General features: G+C 42.0%; 1 protein-coding gene across 1 annotated transcript in view; it reads left to right on the plus strand.

The window, feature by feature from the left end:
• ppip5k2 (diphosphoinositol pentakisphosphate kinase 2) overlaps positions 1-18315 on the plus strand; it is a 213104-nt gene that overhangs the window by 28719 nt on the left and 166070 nt on the right. The window contains exons 6-10 of the mRNA XM_068029776.1: positions 6605-6690; positions 9928-10082; positions 13558-13659; positions 15415-15576; positions 17649-17770. Coding sequence (XP_067885877.1) covers positions 6605-6690; positions 9928-10082; positions 13558-13659; positions 15415-15576; positions 17649-17770 — 627 coding nt within the window. The remainder of the gene's footprint in view (positions 1-6604; positions 6691-9927; positions 10083-13557; positions 13660-15414; positions 15577-17648; positions 17771-18315) is intronic.

Consider the following 18315-nt stretch of genomic DNA (forward strand, 5'->3'; position numbering starts at 1 on the left):
AGCTCCTCATCGAGGCTACTATTACCAGTCTGATTTTTCCAGTTTCTAAGTAGATTAAAATCATCCATGATTATTGCAGTCCCTTTATCACAGGCACCCAATATTTCTTCTTGGATACTTTGGTTCTGGTTATAAATGTGAGTCAAAAATTGCGTGAAGACAAACTCACAGAATCCTAATTTGCCTTTGCATGCACCGCTGTATAACAAATGTAACTGATGAACAGAGAAAAGATTCCATTACTTTTCTTGTACTTTTGGGCATGAAGATGCCATTTAACATCTGCAGAAACCTTAAACCATTGGCATAGTCTCCTCGTCGCAATATGGTTTAGAATTAGAATTAGAATATTACAGCGCAGTACAGGCCCTTCGGCCCTCGATGTTGCGCCGATCATCTGACCTACACTATTCCATTTACATCCATATGTCTATCCAATGACCACTTAAATGCCCTTAAAGTTGGCGAGTCTACTACTGTTGCAGGCAGGGCGTTCCACGCCCCTACTACTCTCTGCGTAAAGAAACTACCTCTGACATCTGTCCTATATCTTTCACCCCTCAACTTAAAGCTATGTCCCCTCGTGTTTGCCATCCTCATCCGAGGAAAAAGACTCTCACTATCCACCCTATCTAACCCTCTGATTATCTTGTATGTCTCTATTAAGTCACCTCTCCTCCTCCTTCTCTCTAACGAAAACAACCCCAAGTCCCTCAGCCTTTCCTCGTAAGACCTTCCTTCCATACCAGGCAACATCCTAGTAAATCTCCTCTGCACCCTTTCCAAAGCTTCGACATCCTTCCTATAATGCGGTGACCAGAACTGCACGCAATACTCCAGGTGCGGCCTCACCAGAGTTTTGTACAGCTGCATCATGACCCCGTGGCTCTGAAACTCGATCCCCCTACTAATAAAGGCTAACACACCATATGCCTTCTTAACAGCCCTATTAACCTGGGTAGCAACTTTCAGGGATTTATGTACCTGGACACCAAGATCTCTCTTCATCTACACTACCAAGAATCTTCCCATTAGCCCAGTACTCTGCATTGCTGTTACTCTTTCCAAAGTGAATCACCTCACACTTCTCCGCATTAAACTCCATTTGCCATCTCTCAGCCCAGCTCTGCAGCCTATCTATGTCCCTCTGTACCCTACAACACCCTTCGACACTATCCACAACTCCACCGACCTTCGTGTCATCCGCAAATTTACTAACCCACCCTTCTACACCCTCATCCAGGTCGTTTATAAAAATGACAAACAGCAGTGGTCCCAAAACAGAACCTTGCGGTACACCACTAGTAACTAAACTCCAGGATGAACATTTGCCATCAACCACCACCCTCTGTCTTCTTTCAGCTAGCCAATTTCTGATCCAAAGCTCTAAATCACCTTCAACCCCATACTTGCGTATTTTCTGCAATAGCCTACCGTGGGGAACCTTATCAAACGCCTTACTGAAATCCATATACACCACATCCACGGCTTTACCCTCATCCACCTGTTTGGTCACCTTCTCGAAAAACTCAATAAGGTTTGTGAGGCACGACCTACCTTTCACAAAACCGTGCTGACTATCGCAAATGAACTTATTCTTTTCAAGATGATTATAAATCCTGTCTCTTATAACCTTTTCCAACATTTTACCCACAACCGAAGTAAGGCTCACAGGTCTATAATTACCAGGGCTGTCTCTACTCCCCTTCTTGAACAAGGGGACAACATTTGCTATCCTCCAGTCCTCCGGCACTACTCCTGTCGACAATGACGACTTAAAGATCAACAACAACGGCTCTGCAATCTCCTCCCTGGCTTCCCAGAGAATCCTAGGATAAATCCCATCTGGCCCAGGGGACTTATCTATTTTCACTCTTTCCAAAATTGCTAACACCTCCTCCTTGTGAATCTCAATCCCATCTAGCCTAGTAGGCTGTATCTCAGTAATCTCCTCGGCAACATTTTCTTTCTCTACTGTAAATACTGACGAAAAATATTCATTTAACGCTTCCCCTATCTCCTCTGATTCCGCACACAACTTCCCACTACTATCCTTGATTGGCCCTGTTCTAACTCTTATCATTCGTTTATTCCTGATATACCTATAGAAAGCCTTAGGGTTTTCTTTGATCCTATCCGCCAATGACTTCTCGTGTCCTCTCCTTGCTCTTCTTAGCCCTCCCTTTAGATCCTTCCTGGCTAGCTTGTAACTCTCAAGCGCCCTAACTGAGCCTTCACGTCTCATCCTAACATAAGCCTTCTTCTTCCTCTTGACAAGCTCTTCAACTTCTTTAGTAAACCACGGCTCCCTTGCTCGACAACTTCCTCCCTGCCTGACAGGTACACACTTATCAAGGACACGCATTAGCTGCTCCTTGAATAAGCTCCACATTTCGTTTGTGCCCATCCCCTGCAGTTTCCTTCCCCATCCTACACATCCTAAATCTTGCCTAATCGCGTCATAATTTCCTTTCCCCCAGCTATAATTCTTGCCCTGCGGTATATACCTGTCCCTGCCCATCGCTAAGGTAAACCTAACCGAATTGTGATCACTATCGCCAAAGTGCTCACCTACATCTAAATCAAACACCTGGCCGGGTTCATTACCCAGTACCAAATCCAATGTGGCATCGCCCCTGGTTTACCTGTCCACATACTGTGTCAGAAAACCCTCCTGCACACACTGGACAAAAACAGACCCATCTAAAGTACTCGAACTATAGTATTTCCAGTCAATATTTGGAAAGTTAAAGTCCCCCATAACCACTACCCTGTTACTCTCGCTCCTGTCGAGAATCATCTTCGCTATCCTTTCCTCTACATCTCTGGAACTATTCGGAGGTCTATAGAAAACTCCCAACAGGGTGACCTCTCCTCTCCTGTTTCTAACCTCGGACCAGACTACCTCAGTAGACGAGTCCTCAAACGTCCTTTCTGCCGCTGTAATACTTTCCTTGATTAACAATGCCACACCCCCCCCTCTTTTACCCTCTTCTCTGTTCTTTCTGAAACATCTAAATCCCGGAACCTGCAACATCCATTCCTGCCCCTGCTCTACCCATGTCTCCGAAATGGCCACAACATCAGGATCCCAGGTACCAACCCATGCTGCAAGCTCACCCACCTTATTCCGGATGCTCCTGGCGTTGAAGTAGACACACTTTAAACCAAGTTCTTGCTTGCCAGTGCCCTCTTGCGTCCCTGTAACCTTATCCCCTACCTCACTACTCTCAACAGCCTGTACACTGGCACTGCAATTTAGGTTCCCATTCCCCTGCTGATTTAGTTTAAACCCCCCCGAAGAGCACTAACAAATCTCCCCCCCAGGATATTGGTACCCCTCTGGTTCAGGTGAAGACCATCCTGTTTGTAGAGGTCCCACCTACCCCAGAAAGAGCCCCAATTATCCAGGAAACCAAAACCCTCCCTCCTACACCATCCCTGCAGCCACGTGTTCAACTCCTCTCTCTCCCTATTCCTCTCTTCGCTAGCACGTGGCACAGGCAACAACCCAGAGATAACAACTCTGGTTGTTCTCGCTCTAAGCTTCCACCCTAGCTCCCTGAATTTCTGCCTTAAATCCCCATCTCTCTTCCTACCTATGTCGTTGGTGCCTATGTGGACCACGACTTGGGGGTGCTCCCCCTCCCCCTTAAGGATCCCAAAAACACGATCGGAGACATCACGTACCCTGGCACCTGGGAGGCAACACACCAACCGTGAGTCTCTCTCGTTCCCACAGAACCTCCTATCTGTTCCCCTAACTATGGAGTCCCCAATGACTAATGCTCTGCTCCTCTTCCCTTTTCCCTTCTGAGCAACAGGGACAGACTCTGTGCCAGAGACCTGCACCCCATTGCTTACCCCTGGTAAGTCGTCCCCCCCAACAGTATCCAAAACGGTATACCTGTTGTTGAGGGAAACGGCCACAGGGGATCCCTGCACTGCCTGCTGGTTCCCTTTCCTTCCCCTGACGGTGACCCATCTACCTACTTCTTTTACCTGAGGTGTGACTGCCTCCCTATAACTCCTGTCAATAATCCCCTCCGCCTCCCGAATGATCCGAAGTTCATCCAGCTCCAGCTCCAGTTCCCTAACGCGGTCTGCGAGGAGCTGGAGTTGGGTGCACTTCCCGCAGATGCAGTCAGCAGGGACACTCTTGGCGACCCCTACCTCCCACATTCTGCAGGAGGAACATACAACTGCCTTTACCTCCATTCCCACTATTCTAGATTCCCAATAAATCTACTGAAAAACCAAACGAAAAAAAAAAGTCAAAACTTGTTCGCTTAGCAATCCGACGGACTGAAGTTTTAAATAAAAAGCTTACCTTATCAACACCCTAGAGTCCTTTTTTTTTTGGTTAGAGGAGGAGGGTGGGTGGGAGACACTACACGTGTAGTGTCTCGGGTACTGCCACTGCCCAAATAAATAGTTTTCCCCTACCCAGCAGTCCCCGGTCCTCCGAAACAAAAAAGGGATTAACTTGTAACTTACTGAAATTGACCGCTCAGCTGAAAGTCCGCTCCGCACCCCGTTCTATCAAGGCTGCTCCTCGCAAAAGACAAAGATTTTAAAACTGCCCAAATAAATAGTTTTCCCTACCCAGCAGTCCCCGGTCCTCCGAAACAAAAAAGGGATTAACTTGTAACTTACTGAAATTGACCGCTCAGCTGAAAGTCCGCTCCGCACCCCGTTCTATCAAGGCTGCTCCTCGCAAAAGACAAAGATTTTTTATCAAATGTTTAAGCAATTACCTCTTTCTATACAGGGAGTGTGAAAAAGGCTGGTTGCCTCTTAGTTCTATCCCTATACTGATTATTTTCCAGATTAAAACAGATAGCCTGATGTGTGGTAACTTGAACAATAAGGCGAGGAAGCTTCTACCCCTTGTATCTTGTCTGTGGTCACATGGAATTTCCTCAAACATAATTAAAGACATTAAAAGCGAGAAATAACTTGAGTCACTCTGTTTGCATATTATGGGCAATAGAAGTCAGAATTTTAGACCAGATAATGTGTGTATTCCACCTGAGCTGGTTACTCCAAATAAGAAATTCAAAGTAAGCACTATACAGGCCAGACACAAGCTCCATAAAGAAGTATTTAGAATATCTAGTTTTTTATGATTGGAAGCAACACCGATCCCCAATCTGTCACAAAGACTTTAAGTCAAGTTTATGGGAACTCTAATGGAACCATATACTAAGAATGAAGTTTCATGCTTTAAATCTTGCATCCATTTCACAACATTGTTTATTGTCCTTGTGCTATAATGTTCCATATACACAAAAGTCCGAGTGTATCAGGCCTGTGTCCTCAGTACCTTGCTCTATGGCAGCGAGGCCTGGACATCGTATGTCAGCCAAGAGCGACGTCTCAGTTCATTCCATCTTCGCTGCCTCCGGAGAATACTTGGCATCAGGTGGCAGGACCGTATTTCCAACACAGAAGTCCTCGAGGCGGCCAACATCCCCAGCTTGTACACACTACTGAGTCAGCGGCGCTTGAGATGGCTTGGCCATGTGAGCCGCATGGAAGGTGGCAGGATCCCCAAAGACACATTGTACAGCGAGTTCGCCACTGGTATCAGACCCACCGGCCGTCCATGTCTCCGCTTTAAAGAGGTCTGCAAACACGACATGAAATCCTGTGACATTGATCACAAGTCGTGGGAGTCAGTTGCCAGCGTTCGCCAGAGCTAGCGGGCAGCCATAAAGACGGGGCTAAAATGTGGCGAGTTGAAGAGACTTAGTAGTTGGCAGGAAAAAAGACAGAGGCGCAAGGGGAGAGCCAACTGTGTAACAGCCCCGACAAACAAATTTCTCTGCAGCACCTGTGGAAGAGCCTGTCACTCTAGAATTGGCCTTTATAGCCACTCCAGGCACTGCTTCACAAACCACTGACCACCTCCATGCGCGTATCCATTGTCTCTCGAGATAAGGAGGCCAAAGAAGAGAAGACTATTGAATTCTATATACAGCTTGTTTTAGGATAGATCCATCATGCTTTGAGGTAATGTACTGATGGCAAGAATTATTCTTGCATGTTAAATATATGAGGAGGCATTTCCTCATTTTATTTTGATACTCTTGCAAGTCTGCTGGATTGTGTAAATTGCACATCAGGCAAATGTAAAGATAGATTATGAATGGCTGACAGCTATTATTCCCCCATCATTCAATAAACTTGATTATTTTTACTCTGATCAGTGCGTTGGATGACTTATATGAAATCATCAGTATTGTTGACAAAATTCAAAAATTTTAAAGCTGCACAATAAATACTCATAAGCTAAAGACAAGATGAACACACAGGTCTGCATTTTGTCTGCATTTTGTCTGTAGTTTCTAACACTTTATACTTAATATAATGCCCAAGTGCGACATAATATAAAAGGCCATGATTAATGTGCATCTTCGTACGATCACGTGTGGGAATTCTATGGGCTTAGCTGAGGATTTGTCATACAGCTGTAGGAAATGGAGGGAAGTACTATATTGTGAAAACTGACAATCATCTACTAATTGTGCGTGAAATTTTTTGAATAATAAATTTTTATTGTTTTATTGCTGGATTTAACTGACTTAATTTTTATGTGCAGGAGAGAGGTTTATCGGATCTTGAAAGAGGAAGGGATTGAGTTGCCACGCTATGCAATACTAAATCGTGATCCAGATAAACCTGATGGTAACCTACTTCTAGATCTAACCATTTTTGTTGACTGTTGATGTATAGATATAACATTCAATTTGAGTGTATGGTTGTAAGTTTTCGTTCCATGTTCATGAGATAATTACAGATGAGGAACATAATTTGCATATCTTAATTCACCCATCCAGTGAAGTCCTATTTTTCATTCTCAGCAGATGGATGTCACTGGCAAGGCCAGCATTTGTTGCCCATCTGTAATTTTCCTTCAGAGGAAGTTGATGAGCCACCTTGAACTGCTGCAGTCAATGTGATGAAGCTATTCCTACAATTCCTTTCGGTAGGGAGTGCCAGGATTTTGACCCAATGACAATGAAAGAACCAAGTTGGGATGGTCTGTGACTTGGAGGGGAATTTGGAGGTGATGGTGTTTTCATGCACCTTCTGCCCCTTGTCCTTCTAGGTGATCTACCTACTCTTGTTCTTCTAGATGATGGATGTCACGAATTTGCAATGTGCTGCCGAAGAAGCCTTGGCTATTTACTGCGGTGCATCTTGAAGATGGTACACATTGCGGCCACGGTGTACTGATGGTGGAGGAAGTGGTTGTTCCAGTTGGTGGATGGGCTGCTGATCAAGTGACTGTTTTGTCCTGAATGGTGTTGATCATCTTGAGTGTTGCTGCTGCTGCACCTATGTAGGCACGTGGCGAGTATTCTATCACATTCCTGTCTTGTGCCTTGTAGGTTGTGAAGAGGCTTTGGGAAGTTAGGAGGTGAGCCACTCCATTACAGAATACCCAGTTTGGCACAATTTCTAGTAGCCATGGCATTTATATGACTGGTGTAGTTGAGTTTCTGGTTGATGGTAAGAGATTTGATGATGGCAGTGCCATTGAATATTAAGAGGTAGTGGTTAGGCCCTCTCTTGTTGGTGATTGTGATTGCGTGGCACCTTTGTGCCACAGATGTTATTTACCACTTAGCACAAGTCCATAGGTTGTCTAGGTCTTGCTGATGTGGGCATGTCATTGTGATGAGGGTATCTGAGAAATTATGAAGGAAGTTGAACATTCTGCAGTCATCAGTGAACAGGCCCACTTCCTTGATATCTAGGGCAGTTACTCTGACCTCATCTGTGGAATTCAGCTATTGTGCCCAGGTTTAAACAAAGGCTGCAGTGAGATCTGGAGCCAAGTGATAGTGGTAGAACTGAATCTGACCATTGTTGAGTAGGCTGTTGCTGAGTAATTGCCTCTTGCTAGCACTGTCCATGCATCACTTTCCTGATGATTGGGAGTAGGCTGATAGGGTGGTAATTGGCTGGGTTGGATTTGTCCTGCTTTTTGTGGACAGGACATATATAGGCAATTTTCCAGTTGTCAGGTAGATGCCACTGTTGTAACTCTACTGGAATAGCGTGGCTAGAGACACTGCTAGTTCTGGAGCACAGATCTTCAGTACTACAGCTGCGATTTGACCCGTAGTGTTGTGAAAGTGCTTCTGTTTTTTGTTAAAAATATTTTTTGAGGAATGCATTGTCAAACTGGAAATGTTGGACCAGTTTTTTTTTCAAGAGGACACTGAAAGAACTTGTTTGGCAACCACGTTTACTGGTTGTCACATGATTCAAGTTTTAAAAAAAAGACTAGGAACCCTGGTAACTGGGGGAAGATGTGTGTAGAGAAGTGACAGGTCAGAAGATGGACTTTCTGTTTCTGGTTGACTTTTGAATTGTTTGAAGCTGGGAATGAACTGCATAAAAGGGGTTGGAGTTTTAAAAAAAAAAATAAAAGACACAACCCCCAGCTCAGCCCAGCCTATTCCATCTCTTCAAAAAGCCTGCAGAAGAAGGAGAGAAGACCACAACTCAGCTCAGCTTTCCAGCACCTCTTTAAAAGACCCTGAGAAGCCCACTGTCTCAACTCATCTCGTCTCCTATCTTTGAAGAAAAGCCTGCTAAATTAGTCCTCAGTGCTGCCTGAAAAGAACTTGTTCGATCCTAGTGATCTGTCTACGTGTACTCGGAGGTCAAACTGTATGCAAGTTTTGGAACACAACATATCTCCTCTGCTTTTTCTTCAAGAATGCGCAAGTATTCAGCCGAAGTGGTTTTTTTTTGTCTGTAATAGCGCTCTAAACAAAAATTCCATTTCTATTTTCCGGTTAATTGGTGTGTGTGTGTGGGGCTAATGTAAAAAGGGCACTTTAAAATTTTAATCTGTGTGTTTATGCTTTACTTCATTGCTGGTTAAGACTTGTTTTATAATAAACTGATAATTTTGTTGTTCATTGAAGAAACTTGGTTGGTGTGTTTTATTCTGGAGAAAAGTAGAGTACATGATTGAGTATATCGGTAAGTGAGAACATTTACGTATATGTTGTTCCCTGTGGAGAATTGGAACTAGAATAAACAGTACACTTCTTCTGCCTTTGTCATAACAGTAGCCTTTGTAGTTTCCAGTGTGCTGAGCCATTTCTTGACATTACTTGAAGGGAATTGAATCTACTAATAAACCCCTATTATTACCATTAATTATTTCATTCTATTCCACATACTCTTCACTTTGTCTGAAGAAAAGTTTCCTGATATTCCTAAAATTACCTTTTATTAGTTTGAGCCTGTATCCTTGTTCAATTTCTGCAGTTTAAATTCAAGTAATATTTTGTTAACTTTTTCCTTTACCCTTTGTCATCAATATTTCTAAAAGATGATCTCCCAAATGCTTCTGTTCTACCCTGAAAAGCCCAAGTTTCTCCAGCCTTTCCTCAGCTAACAATCATTCCATTTTGTGATTATTTTCTAGGTCTTCTAAGAATATAAGATCAAGATGAGCATTGCCTTTTGTAGCTTTTTTGACACAATGAGTCAAGAAGCTATTATGCATTACATTTGCTGACTGATTCTAAACCACTTGGATTTTCCCAGTTTATGTTAACATGGTTTGAAATACCCCATTAAAATAATTTTCCTGTTCTTGCTTACCTTTCCTATCACTTTGTAGAGCAAGTAGTTCTCTTTATACTAATCTAATGGTTGAATGGAATACTAGTATTTGAAGTACTGTTTGAATAATTTATACAGTAGCTGGGATGCAAAAATAAAAGTTATTGTATGTTCTTCTGTTTTCACTGGTTAAACTCAAAGGAAAGTATCCATATCACATTTGAATGTGTAATCTAACCTTCTTGAACAATTGGGGATGGGCAACAAATGCTGGCGTTGCCAGCAACGTTCACATCCCATGAAAGAATAAAAAAAACTTTCTCTTCTTAGAATGTAATTTGATAGAGGGTGAAGATCATGTAGAAGTCAATGGAGATGTCTTTCAAAAACCATTTGTGGAGAAGCCAGTGAGTGCAGAGGACCACAATGTTTACATTTACTATCCAACATCTGCTGGCGGAGGAAGCCAAAGACTCTTTCGAAAGGTATGTTTTGTATGACCATCTAACACTTCGAGCATACGTAATTCAGAAAAATTAAAAGATCTGAATTTATTTTCTAAATAACGACATGCATTTATTTAATATTTAACATTTTAAGCTGCTTCACAAAGGTGAAAAGAAACGAAGGCCGAGCTTTGTGGCAAGGTTAGGAGTGATGACTCAACAGCTTAGTACAAAGGATATATTTAATGAAGGATTTTAAAGAAGGGTCAGGAGGTAGAAAAGCTAGATTTGGAGAGAGAGTTAAGGAAGTAAGGCTGAGGCAGCTAAAGGTTCTGCTGAAGGTGGAGTAAAAAGAATAGTTACCACTTCAGATAACTGGTCTATGTAAAGTACCAACTGGCTTACTTTTTTGATCTAAATTACTGATGCTGTTCAATTTAAAGGATTTAATGTATATGTGTGTATTTTTTTATTAAACTTCTGGTTGTCATATTTTTGTTACATGTTTTTGTCACTTTTACTATTACAAATTCATGTGTCTAGATTTACCATGCAAACTACTTTAGTAAGCTTCTTAATCTGTAATTATACAATTTGGCTACTGGGTGGTGCACTATTGTCTTTTCCCCCATAAATCTTTCAAAATGCTTTCCTAAACTTTTTCCACTTTTTTTTTGTCAGTAACTAAAATTTCTAATGTCAAAATAAGGTTTGTTTTTGTCTACATAAACATGACTAAATATATCCATTGAATTATTAGTGCCTGCATTGAAATTTCTGTTTGAAGGCATCCACATCTCCCAGAAACCTGGGCTTGATGTTTTTGCCCAGAGTTGTGACACTGTGAGCTGTACCTAATTTCCCAAGATGCATCAGTACCATTCAGTCAGCTGTATTGCTGGAGATATTCTCTTTAGCTTCTAGTAGTTTCTGCTCATTTATTTTTCAAACATGTAAAAGCTAGAGAACAAATTTCAAAAGTTTACTTCTTGTGGCATGTGTGTTTCTGAAAAACAGGCTGTGTGTGCACATGCAAAAACAAATGCCAGTGTACTGATTATACCCCTATTGTAACTTTTACGTTAAATATCATTTACAAAGCCCATTAAGGCGAGAGTGTGTCTTTCATCTTTGCTATTAGCTAAGTTTAAGAAGGTGAATTTTGAAAAATATTATTTCCAACTTTTGACAGCTGTCACCAGCAACTTGTATTTATATAGTGCCTTTAATGTAGAGAGACATCCTTGGGTGCTTCACAGAGGCATAAGGAAAACTAGATGCTAAGCCAAAGCAGGAAAGATTAGGAATGGCAATTGAGAAGCTTGGTTGAAAAGGTGGCTTTTAAGCAGGGTTTTAAAGGGGTGGAAAGGTAGAAAGGTCCAAGGGATTTAGGGGGTTGTAGGGGAGGAGGAAGGGAGATTTCCAGAGCGTAGAGACTTGCTGGCTGAAAGCACAGTTGACAAAGATGAGGTGAATAAGAAGGTGCACAAGAGGCTATAGAAAAGGGTTCAGTTGGAGTTGGCTGTAGGACTGGAAGAGGTTACAGAGACATGGAGGGAAGGTCATGGATAGATTTGAACACAAGGAAGAGATTTGAAATTTGATGCACTGGGGGACCAGAAACCAGTGTAGGCCTGCAAGGTTAGGGGTGATAGGTGAGAAGGACTTCATGTTAGATAGAATACAATAGATTTTAGATGAGTTTGAAGTTTATGGCTGGTAAGATTGGGAGGCTGGCCAGGAGAACTTTGGAATAATTGAGTCTGAATCTAACAAAGTCATGAATCAGAGTTTCAGTGGCTGATGGGCTGAGGTAGGAGTACAAGCAGATGACCTTTTGAAGGTGGAAGTAGGTAATGTTTGAGAGACAGATTCTGTATGCTAACACTTGCACATAAGTGAGAGATAAGTAGAACAGAGTGGGAGGGTGTCTGTCTTCATTATAAGAACATAAGCAGTAGGAGCTGGATTTGGCCATTTGGCCCTTCGAGCCTGCTCTGCCATTCAATAAGATCATGGCTAATCTACCTCAACTCCACCTTCCTTCAAATTTGTTTTTAATTTTTAAAAAGCAAGTGGAATATTGAAAGTAAATAAGAGCACTATGGGATAGGGGAATGGAAAAGGGAAATAGATTACTGTTGAGGGGGACTTTGTAAAATGTGTGATTGGGAGGGGAGAATTTAGTTTCAGTTTGAGGGGTTATAGGTGGGGTAGTAGTGGAAGTGTTAGGAATAGGAGGGATAATGGGAAAGTGAAGAGTTAGGAATGTTATGGGAGTAAGAAGAAGCAGGAGTGATGGGGGAGAGAATGGGAAGCGATCCTCTGAGGAGTACAACTTTCTGGTTTAAACCCTCATCCCAAATGCTGCCTCCAGCTGTTGGTGACTCCTTTCTACAACACGCCATGCCCTGGCACCCACCACTTCCCACCTGAAAGGAAATAAGAAAGAAAGAGAAGCAAAAAGAGTTAGGAATGGAGAAGCGGAATGGAAAAGCAGCACAAGACGTGAGACAAACAGAGAGAGCATGCTCATATTCTCCAGCTTACCTTGTGCAATGTGACGGGCGCTTCACTAGTATTGTATAATTATAGATTCAGCTGGTGTCACTATCAAACAAGACAGTCTCTGAATTACAGTTAGCAATGCCACATGAAATCCATTGGCAAAGTAATGAAAGTATTACCTGGTTCTTAAGATGAAGCAAATTAGTTAACAATAACAATTTGCAGTTGGATAGCCCCTTTTATGTAGTAAAATGTCCCAAGGTGCTCCACAAGAGCATTATCAAACAAAATTTGCCATAGAAGAAGACTTGCTTAAAGAGGTAGGTTTTAAAGAGCATCTTAAAGGAGGAGAGGTCGAGAGATGGAGAGGTTTAGGGAGGGAATTCCAGAGCTTAGGGCCTGGGCAGCTGAAGGAATGCCCGTCAATGAAGGAGCAATTAAAACCAGGGATGCACAAGAGGTCAGAATTCCTGTAGGGTTGTACAGCTAGAAGAGGTGACAGTTGGGGAGGGGCAAGGCCACTAAGGGATTTGAGAACAAGAATGAGAATTTGAATATTGAGGCATATGGTCGTATAGGTTATCGGGGATAGGCGGGAATGTGGAGTCGAAGTTACAATCAGGTCTTATTGAATGGCAGAGCAGGCTTGAGGGGCCAAGTGGCCTACTCCTAATTCGTACGGTCATTTGTTCGCATTGCCAGACGGAGAGCCAATATAGACCAGCAAGCACAAGGGTGATGAGTGAACATGAGTTAGGATATTGACAGCAAAGTTTTTGATTAGCTCAAGCTTATGTAGGATGGAAGGTGGGAGGCTGGCTGAGAGAATTGGAATAGTCAAGTCTAAAGGTAATAAAGGCATAGCTGAGGGTTTGAGCAGCAGATGAACTGAAGCCAGGGCAGAGTCAAGCAATGTTACAGAGGTGGAGGTAGGCGGACTCGGTGATGGAGTGGATATGTGGTTGAAGTACCATACGTTCAAATACCATGTGTTTTTCTCTTTCAGATTGGCAGCAGAAGCAGCGTCTATTCCCCTGAAAGCAATGTCCGGAAGACTGGCTCTTATATATATGAACAGTTTATGCCTACAGATGGTACAGATGTGAAGGTACAGAGATTTTCAAAACAGTCACATACTTTTCAGGCTACAATCGGCAAAGGATTTGAACCAAAAATAAAAACAGCAGGTGCTTGAAATACTCAGCAAGTCTGGCAGCATATGTGGAGAGAGAAGCAGAATAAACGTTTCAGTTACCTGCCATCAGAACTGGCAAAAGTTAGAAATGTAATAGGTTTTAAGCAAATAAAGTGGGGGTGGGGTAGGAGCCGGGGGGGAGGGGAGAGAAGAAAAGGGAAGATATTGATCGGGCAGAGGGCCAGAGAGATTAACTGACAAGGTGGTCATGGGGCCAAGGCAAAGAGAGTGTGCTAGTGGTGTGGTGAAAGACAAAGCATTAGCGCAGAGAGGGTGTTAAATGACAGAATAATGAACAGCCCTAGCCAAAAGCACAAACATGAAAAAAACAGTGGGCAGGCACATGGTTTAAAAAAAAAGCGATGAAACAGACTAAAATAAAATTTTAAAAAAGGGCCAATCATGCTCTGAAATTACTGAACTCAATGTTGTCCTGTGGACTGTAGCATGCCTAATCGGTAAATGAGGTGCTGTTCCTCGCGCTTGAGTTGATGTTCACTGGAACACTGCAGCAAACCCAGGACAGAGATGTGGGCATGAGAGCGGGGGGGGGTATGTTGAAATGGCAAGCAACCGGAAGCTCAGGGTCATGTTTTCAGACTGAGTAGTTTACTGTATTCGCTGCTCACAATGTAGCCTCCTGTACTTTGGGGAGACCAAACGCAGATTGGGTGACCGCTTTGTGGAACATCTCCGCTCATTTCTGAAAACATGACCCTGAGCTTCTGGTTGCTTGCCATTTCAACACCCCCCCCCCCCCCCCCCCCCCCCCCCCCCCCCCTCCTCTCATGCCTACATCTCTGTCCTGGGAGTGCTGCAATGTTCCAGTGAACATCAATGCAAGCTCGAGGAACAGCACCTCATTTACCAATTAGGCATGCTAGAGCCTACTGGACAACATTGAATTCAGTAATTTCAGAGCATGACTGGCCCTTTTATATTTTTATTTTATTTTGTTTCTTCAATTTTTTACCTTGTGCCTGCCCATTGGTTTTTTTCATGTTTGTTCTTTTGGCTAGGGCTGTTCATTATCCTGTCATTTAAACACCCTCTCTGCACGAATGTTTTGTATTTCACCACACCATTAGCACACTCTCTCTTAGCCATGACCTCCTTGTCAGTTAATCTCTCTGGCCCTCTGTCCTATCAACACCTTCCCTTTTCTTTTTTTTCCCCCATCCCTGGTTTATTTGCTTAAAACCTATTATATTTCTAACCTTTGCCAGTTCTGATGAAATGTCACTGACCTGAAACGTTAACTCTACTTCTCTCTCTACAGATGCTGTCAGACCGGCTGAGTATTTCCAGCACTTTGTTTTTATTTCAGATTTCCAGCATTTGCAGTATTTTGCTTTTATTTAAGGATTTGAACCATTTCATTTGCAAAGGCAGTATACAGTTGTTCATATAACAATCCTAGCACTCTGGCAAGATTTCCTTTACCTTTAAAGAAAAATAATTAGTCTGTTTTCACTGTATTTCCCCAAGTACTGTAAAATAATTTATGTTCCATAGCAACTAGCTGCTGCCTTTTTAGCCGGACTGGCTTACTTGATGGAAATAAAGTGCTCTTAAAAGTCGATCTGTTTTGCCTTTCTCAATTAGGCTTTCCTATCGTCTGAGATCTCTAACAGCATTCTTATAATTTTTGCCTAAAAACACTTTAAGGTTTACACGGTTGGTCCAGATTATGCTCACGCAGAGGCTCGCAAATCTCCTGCTCTTGATGGTAAGGTTGAACGAGACAGTGAAGGAAAGGAAGTTCGCTATCCTGTCATTCTAAATGCTAGAGAGAAGTTAATTGCTTGGAAAGTTTGCCTTGCTTTTAAGGTAGGTGGTAGAATAAAACATCTGCTTACAGTTAGTTTAATGCAACTGAAGTGAAGCATTTTGTTTGTAAGATGAAAGTAATGAAATCTGATGAGATTACATATTAGTGTCATACAGTTATACAGCACAGAAACAGGCCCTTCTGTCCACAGTGTCCACCCCGGCCAGCAAGCCTATCTATTCTAATCCCATTTTCCAGCACTTAGCCCGTAGCCTTGTATGCTATGGCGTTTTAAGTGTTCATTTAAATATTTCTTAAATGTTGTGAGGGTTCCTGCCTCTACCAGGCAGTGTGTTCCAGATTCCAACCACCCTCTAGGTGAAAAATCTTTTCCTCAAATCCCCTCTAAACCTCCTGCCCCTTACCTTAAATCTATGCCCCCTGGTTATTGACACCTCTGCTAAGGGAAAAAGTTTCTTCCTATCTATGCCCCTCATCATTTTGTATACCTCAATCGGGTCCCCCCTCAGCCTTCTCTGCTCTAAGGAAAACAACCCTAGCCTATGCAGTCTCTCTCTTTATAGCTGAAATGCTCCAGCCCAAGCAACATCCTGGTGAATCTCCTCTGCACCGTTTCCAGTATGGCAGCCAGGACTGTACACAGTGCTCCACCTGTAGCCTAACTAGTGTTTTATACAGCTTCATCATAACCTCCTTGCTCTTGCTTTTATTAGCCAAGACATAGAATACAAGTATTTCATATGCCTTCCTAATCATCTTATCTACCTGTGCTGCTGCCTTCAGTGATCTGTGGACAAGTACATCAAGGTCCCTCTGACCCTCTACTTCCTAGGGTCCTACCATCCATTGTATATTCCCTTGCCTTGTTAGTCGTCCCATAATGCATCACCTCAGACTTCTCAGGATTAAATTCCATTTGCCGCTGCTCTGCCCATCTTACCAGCCCATCTGTATCGCCCTGTAATCTAAGACTTTCCTTCGTCACTATTTATGACACCACCAATTTTCGTGTCATCTGCGAACTTACTGATCATACCTCCTATATTCACGTCTAAATCATTAATGTACACTACAAACAGCAAGGGTCCCAGCACCGATTCCTGTGTACACCACTGGTCATAGGCTTCCACTTGCAAAAGCAACCCTCTGCCTCCTTCCACTAAGCTAGTTTTGGATCCAATTTGCCAAATTGCCCTGGATCCCATGGGCTCTTACCTTCTTGACCAATCTCCCATGCAGGACCTTATCAAAAGCCTTACTGAAGTCTATGTAGACTACATCACCTGCTTCACCCTCATCTACACTCCTAGTCACCTCCTCAAAAATTCAGTCAGATTTGTTAGACATGATCTCCCCCTGACAAAGCCTTGCTGACTACCCTTGATTAATCCCTGCCTCTCCAAGTGGAAAAACTGACTATAGTTCAAAAGTTGAAGAACATTGTATTTTTTCTAAGTATTCTAGAATTGCTGTTTTGTAAAATTCTTCGTAAGTACAGAATTTGGGTACTTCAAAAGGATCCGTGAAATCATGTTATGTAGCATTTGTGAGAAAAGTCATGACATTCAAATTTACTTAAACCCTTTCTAGTTGTACCTTGTGCATTCTAAGTTAAATTTAATTGCTCAGTAGGTGCTGTATCATTACTGAAGTAGCTTGAAAAATTACATTGATAGTGAACATTCCTTTATTTTTTAACATAAATAATACTCAAATTACCAGCGTTATCCTCTATATTGAAGTGTTCATAAAATTGAATTAAATGCTGATTTAATTTTCTTTTGTTTAATTTTATCAAAATTTTATTGAAGTCTGAAAATTGCAGACATTGAACTCAGTTGTGGGGAAAACAAAACTTTTGCGACCATTTTGAGGTTATGTGATAACTTAGAACTTAAAAATAAACTAAAGTCTTCCTAAATCCAATGTGAAATGTGTTAGTAATATAAGGCACGGATGATTTGACTTCAAGTTACTGGCATTGAATTATCAAAAAGCTGTTGAAACTGAGCTACATGTAATGTGACGTGATTTAAATAATTTAAAAATTCGCTCATTTGCATTTACTGAATCAATATTAATTTTCCTCTACCTGTCTTGTTTTTGATAGCAAACTGTTTGTGGCTTTGACCTGTTGCGAGCTAATGGCCAATCCTATGTCTGTGATGTTAATGGCTTCAGCTTTGTGAAGAATTCCATGAAATACTATGATGATTGTGCAAAGATTTTGGGGTAAGAGCTTTGTTCTAGTATTGTAAATTTTTCATAGAACAATGTTGATGAATATTGAACAACTTTAAGAATAAATGTTACTTTCTTGGTACGAAAGCTTAGCATAATTAATTTGGTATTTAGAAAAATCTGAGTGCAGTTCTTATGCAGTAATATGCTACATATACGAAGCATTCAGGAAAGTAAAATAATTTTAGATATAATATCCCCAAGGATTGCAGGGTCAGCACAGTAACTAGCTCTGTATCCATCTGCTTCACACACCTATTGGTTTTGTTCCAGGAGTGATATGTGGCATCACATATTGTTTTTCCTATGTGTGACTGGTGAGCAGAATCCTTAATCCAGCCATATGAAGAGAGTGATTTTTGCAGATTTTCTTCTATTTACAGCATAAGAAACTTTGATTTTTTTTTCCATCTGAGAATTGAATTAATCATTTTCAGCTGTTTAAAATCAGATTACTCAAAGGTAGTGGACTAGACAATCTTAAAAAGTGCTCATTTTTTGTGATAAGCCTGTTTTCAGCTGTATTAAATGTACTG

Source organism: Heterodontus francisci, chromosome 4, assembly GCF_036365525.1.
Source record: "Heterodontus francisci isolate sHetFra1 chromosome 4, sHetFra1.hap1, whole genome shotgun sequence".
NCBI classification, from domain to species: domain Eukaryota; kingdom Metazoa; phylum Chordata; class Chondrichthyes; order Heterodontiformes; family Heterodontidae; genus Heterodontus; species Heterodontus francisci.